At 39.9% G+C, this 6,108-nt stretch overlaps 1 protein-coding gene across 3 annotated transcripts; it reads right to left on the bottom strand.

Annotated features, from left to right (window-relative positions):
- Positions 1-11: 11 nt before the first annotated feature.
- On the bottom strand, positions 12-6,067 carry LOC106133502 (uncharacterized). Of its 3 annotated transcripts, none has more exons than XM_060952809.1 (3): positions 4,799-6,067; positions 941-4,125; positions 12-634 (listed from the first exon to the last, which is right to left on the bottom strand). In XM_060952809.1, coding segments are annotated over exons 1-3 (3,513 nt in total). In that variant the 5' UTR covers positions 4,800-6,067; the 3' UTR covers positions 12-307. The 3 variants fall into 3 exon arrangements, with proteins under 3 accessions (XP_060808792.1, XP_060808788.1, XP_060808781.1); XM_060952805.1 differs by having other exon boundaries at positions 941-5,013; positions 5,285-6,067; XM_060952798.1 differs by having other exon boundaries at positions 941-6,067.
- Between the last annotated feature and the right edge of the window lie 41 nt (positions 6,068-6,108).

Raw genomic sequence — 6,108 nt, 5'->3', positions numbered from 1 at the left:
GTTGTGAAAAGGTGGACTGTATGATAAAATTAAATAAAATTAGATATTAAAATGAAAAATGATAAAACTTGTGAACAGTCGAATTGGTAACTTTATTGACATTAGTGACAGAAATCAAAATATAAAAGAAAACATTAGGTTTACAAAAAAGGTTGTCATATAAATAGTTCACAACATCCTCCCGCCCTTAAATTAATTTAATCAATTTAACGACGGGACGACGGAGCAAACCTCCTGATGTCTGCACATCTACCACTCTGACCACCCCATCTCTACCGGGATAGATTTTAGTAACGCGGCCACGCGGCTATGTCTTCCGTGGTAGATTACCATCTGCTATTATTACAACGTCATCGATATCAATATGTTCATCCTTGTTTCTTTCTCGTAGCTGCAATGTAGGAAGTACTTCACGCACCCATCTGTTCCAAAAATGGTCCGCTAATTGTAAGGCCTTTTTCCACTCTGAGCGACCCGCAAATGTATTTTCATTAAAAGTTGCAGTCGGAAGGCACTCTACGGATGATGTTCCTATTAGGAAATGAAAAGGAGTTAGAGTTGTCGGATCATCAGGGTCGGTAGATACATGGGCTAACGGTCGAGAATTCACAATAGCTTCGGCTTCAGCTAATAAAGTTATAAAAGTTTCTTTTTTGGGAGATCTTTCTTTTAAAGTAGCATTTTAAGCAATTTTGACAGTGCGTACTAGTCTTTCCCAACAACCGCCAAACGTTGGTGCTGCAGCGGGAATAAAACTCCATTTTATACCTTTAGAGGCTGCAAAATCTTCAACAGAGTTCGAATAGAACTCTTGTAATATTCGGTTAGCGCCAACAAAGGCAGTTCCGTTGTCCGAAAAAATAGTATGAGGCACTCCGCGACGTGCTATAAACCTCCTTAAAGCCATTATTGCTGAGTCTGATGATAGGCTGTGAACTATTTCAAGGTGAAGCGCTCTGCATGTAAGACAAGTAAGAAGTGCTACATAGCGCTTTTCGTGACGACGTCCTATGGTAACAGTGATGGGTCCAAAGTAGTCAATACCAGTGTAAGTAAAAGGTCGCTGATGATGTGCGAGCCTTTGTGGTGGAAGGTCTCCCATTATTGGGTTCATTGGTTGAGCTTTTCTGATCCTGCAGAGAATACATTTGTTCACAATAGATCTGATCGTGTTCCGAAGTCCAACAATCCAAAATCTCTGACGAATTTCGTTAATAACCAGAGCATTATTTGCGTGAACGGCTTTTTCATGATAAGACTGGATCAATAAGCGTACTGCAGGGTGATGACCATCGAGTAAAACTGGAGAACGAGTTTCAGGGTCAATGCCTTCAGCGGCTTTGATTCTACCGGACATATGAAGTAATCGTCCTTTCAACACAGGCGACATTTTCTTCAAGCGACTGCGACGTGTCAGCGGCAGCGAATTGGAAATAGCATATAGTTCTTCAGCAAAACAATCCATTTGAGCGCGTTGCAAAATGTGCCTTTCTGCGGCTTTTATATGATCTGCAGTTAAAGGTGGCAAAGCGGTAGTTGTGGCTGAAGAAAATCGCAGAACTTTTGTAATTTTGGAATTTTGCCGGCAAGCCAAAAAATTTCTAAAATATTCTGCAGCTTGGTGAGCTCGTGCTGTAGCACGTAATAAACGTAACCAGTTGCTAAAACGATTGATATCTGCTGTAACTGGTTGTGGTAATGATATTAAAGCGACAACTGCAATTGATTCAGCAGGTTGTGATTTAAGTTCACTAGAATTTGGAGGAAATTTGGTTGGCTTTGAAGGCCAATTCTCTGGTGAGTCAAGTAAAAATGATGGTCCAGTAAACCATCTATGACTAGAATCAAAATTAATATGTTCCGAACGTGTTATATCATCCGCTACGTTGAACTCGCTCGGTACCCACTGCCAGTTCTCTATGTTAGAGTTCTCACAAATTTCCGCGACGCGGTGGGCTACGAACGGTTTGAATGAGCGTGCGTCACTTCGCAGCCATCCAAGAACGATCATCGAATCTGTCCAGTAATAAATGTTGTCAGGTTTTTTGCGATGACCTTCCTGGATAGCTAAAGCGAGACGGGAACCTATTAAAGCAGCTTGCAACTCAAGTCTTGGAATAGATGTCGGCTTTAATGGTGAAACGCGGGCCTTACTACATATCAAAGCTACTTTAATGGTTTCGTTTTTGTATTTAAATCTCCAATATGCTACACAAGCGTAAGCTTGCTCACTGGCATCAACAAAGATATGAAGATCTCTCTGAAGTGGCTCAGAACCTTCAGCGGAGGCGTACCAACGTGGTATCTTAATAGTTACTGCGTTGGTAAGCTCCCGATACCAGGCGGTCCATTTATTGACCTCGGAGGTAGGAAGATAAGTATCCCAATCAATACCAGATCTCCAAGTTTGTTGAAATAATATGCGTCCTTTTACTACAATAGGACCAAGCAACCCTAAGGGGTCATATACTTTCATCAGCATAGAAAGAACTTCGCGTTTTGTCAAAGTGATTGGGAAGCAGAAACCTGGATCTCTAAAACCTAATTGGTCTACGCTAGGATTCCACTCTACGCCTAATACTTTGACATCACAAGAAACACTCGAATTAACATCCAACATCTGAGCAGCTTGTAAATTTGTATTTACCATATTTAAGGCTGCGCGATCATTGGATGTCCATCCTCGCATCTCCATGCAAGCCGCGCTGTGAATATTTACGATATCATGAGCAAGTTGTGCTGCTTCAGTTATAGAATCTAATGAACCGACATAATCGTCCATGTAATGATCGTATAAAATGGCATCTACAGCTTTAGGATACTTCTCCGCGAAAGATTTAGCATTCTTGTTCTTAACAAATTGTGCAATAAAAGGTGAACAAGAAGCACCAAATATTACGGTTGACATTCGATATTCTTTGATTGTTAATTGTGAACTAGAATCAGATGAAGATGGTTTCCACAAAAAACGCAGCGCATCTCTGTCTTTTTTTCTTACGCGAATTTGAGAAAACATCTCTTTTATGTCAGCAATTAATGCTATTCGTCCTTCACGGAAACGAAATAAAATATTTAATAAAGATTTTAACAAGTCAGGCCCAGGAATAAGTAAACTGTTTAAGTTGATTCCTTCACTCTTAGCGGCTGCATCGAGCACAACGCGTAATTTATGTTTTTGTGGGTGGTAAATACCGAAGTGTGGTAAGTAAAACTTGATGGATGGATCTACTCGTACGTCTTGACTCTTATATTGTTTATGATAAGAATCAGGATCACACTCTTCAGCATACTCTTTTGTTAACATATTGTTGATGAATGTTTCATACGCCATTGAAAAGGTTGTGCTACGCTGCATTCGCTTCTCTAAAGATAGGAAACGTGACAACGCTTGTGGGTAACTATCAGGTACATTAAGAATGTCATCACGCCAAGGTAAACCTACCTCAAACCGTCCGGAAGGCAAGCGTTTCGCAGTCTTTTCCAAAATATGTATTGCACGTATATCTTGCTTACTATGTATAGTGTCTTGTTTTGAAATACCGATAGAATCTAATTTGTATTGATTTTTGATAATGAAATCTAATTCTTCGTTTTTGCTAGACTTTGTTGACCAAGATAAATTGTTAACAAATTCGACTAGTTTTGTTTCACTCAACGCTACGCCGTACAACGTCCATCCCAAAGCTGTCAAACAAGCTACTGGTTCATTATGTTTGCCCTTACGAATCTCCCGCGTAATTGACAAATACCAGTGTTCAGCACCTATAAGAATGGAGGGCGTTGCAATAGCACCTTCATATGGCAAAATGTCGAGTAAGTCAACTAAATGTTCATAAGATGCAATATTGTCTCTATGAAGTGTCTGTGGACTCAGAGATAAACCTGACATAGCTCTTGCATTTTTTATTAGAAATGTGTCATGTGTGTACCTGCCTTTAATTTTAAAATCAACAAATGAAATGGTTTTGTTTGTGCTGAGTCCACCTATACCATTCACGGTGATGTTTTGTGTGGGTCCTGTGGCACCTATAGCCGTGGCTATGTCAGCTTCAATTATCGTCGCAGTACTTCCGTCATCAAGAAGAGCATAGACGTCACGGCTGCCGGCAGGGCCCGTTACAGTCACTGGAACAATTTTTAGGAGGGCTCTTGAGCATTGAGGTAGTTTAGAATTATTATTAATTCGTTGCATTATATTCCAAACAGTAACTGAAGAATTGGAATCAGATTGACTTGTGGATTGCACATTTCTTTGGGGCTGAATGTACGTCATTCCGTGTAATAACGGATTGTGCCGAAATTTACAACCGTCGATACCACAACAAGGGGTGTTACAAGTTTTCCATAAATGACGATTCGATTTCAAACACCTGTAACATACTCTTGCCTCTCGAAGCCAACGCCATCTGTCCTCAACTAGTAGTGACTTGAAATCAGAACAGGACTTTATGTTATGTGCTTTTTTACAATAAACACATTCTATTTTTTTTAGATTTGACGTCTTACTATCGGATGCAACATGAATATTTTCTCGTTTAGAATCTTTTTGGAAAAATGTCGGTTGAGCTAGAACTAACTCGGGAGACAAACTGAACTTGGTAAACTGTTGATATTCTTTAACTAAAAATTGAGATAAAACCTCTAGTTTCGGTTTACTTGTTTGTTCTTGGGCAGCGAAATCTGACCACCTAAGTTTCATGACAGGGTTTAGTTTTCCCAAAATAGCATGGAATAATTCGGGAGCATACAGATATTCTACTTGGTTCAATAATTTAATATTGGAAACTGCATTACGTACTCGATTGGCGAGATTTCCTAATTCCTTTAAATCGTTACCCAGACGCGGTAGACTTTTTAATGCCGCTGTTTCCTTGAGAACCACCACCTCCGGCCGTGCAAAGTTCTCTTCGAGAGCTGCGACGATTAATTCAGGGTCTTCACCGCAAACTAAGATCGATGCCACAGCTTCACGTGCCGGGCCTCTGATGGCGTGCTGCAGTCGGTTAATGTTCTCTGCATTTGTAAAATAAGGCTTTGTTAAATTATAAATACGTTTAAACTGAGTCCAGTCAAGACAATTACCATAAAATGGTATTAAATTTGTTTTACACTGTTTTTCTTGACTGGTTGCAATTGCTTTTGCAGCGGCGGCCGTATTGGCAACCGCCTTTAGTAAAATATCAGTAGGATTATTATTTTGTGAGGTATCTTGAAGTGCTTCCGGGGCTATTTCCGGGCAAAGATCCTCAAAACCTACATTAAAATTATTAAATTGAGAAGTTACCCAATCACGCGTTCGACTGTTACTTTTGTTGCTTAAAACACTTCCTCTCCGAGACTCTTCCGCTTCTATTTGCTTCAAATCTGCTTCTAGTTGTGCCTCCTCCACTTCTGCTAACTGTTTGGCGAGTTCCCTCTCCCTTTCGTAGCGGCGACGTTTGAAATCCGCTACCGCAGCCGCTTTCCGTGCTACAGCCGACGAAGATGATTGGCCTGACGCAGTTTGTGCTGATCGCATGCTTCCGACCGGGTCAACTTTGCTGTTGCATTGGCTTTAAGAACTAATGGGTACTACGTCTATTGTGGGGGGCAATGGATGAGGTGAGGAAGGGTTGATGGGCAAATGTTTTTTACTCGTACTACGAGTGATCATGGTGAAAATACGAATTGATTCAAAAACTACGGCTCGAAGGACCAAAAAATGTTGTGAAAAGGTGGACTGTATGATTAGATTAAGTAAAATTGGATATTATAATGAAAAATGATAAACTTGTGAACAGTCGAATTGGTAACTTTATTGACATTAGTGACAGAAATCAAAATATAAAAGAAAACATTAGGTTTACAAAAAAGGTTGTCATATAAATAGTTCACAACACTCCCCTTTATTCATATCTTTACACTGTAGGTTCAAGGAACGGCTTTAAAATGGAGGTGAAGTCAGGACTTTTATGGGCGAAATATTTTTACATGCTTATTTCACTGGTTTCCCAAAAGAGTTGATTGAGATTATCTTGCTATATAATTTTTGGTCTAACGTGAATTCCGGACAATGTAGACATGAAAAATCTACGTGTGCGTGAATCATTCATTTTTTACACTAGATAT

Source organism: Amyelois transitella, chromosome 3, assembly GCF_032362555.1.
Source record: "Amyelois transitella isolate CPQ chromosome 3, ilAmyTran1.1, whole genome shotgun sequence".
Lineage (NCBI taxonomy): Eukaryota > Metazoa > Arthropoda > Insecta > Lepidoptera > Pyralidae > Amyelois > Amyelois transitella.
This window is presented reverse-complemented; position numbering and strand designations above follow the sequence as displayed.

What these genes read in the sequence shown, in the direction of transcription:
- LOC106133502 (XM_060952798.1), bottom strand. Translation starts at nt 5,518, where the DNA reads ATGCGATCAGCACAAACTGCGTCAGGCCAATCATCTTCGTCGGCTGTA. An exon ending in GCAGAGCGCTTCACCTTGAA is followed by an intron (nt 635 to 940) that starts ATAGTTCACAGC and finishes ACTTTTATAACT; the next exon opens with TTATTAGCTGAAGCCGAAGC.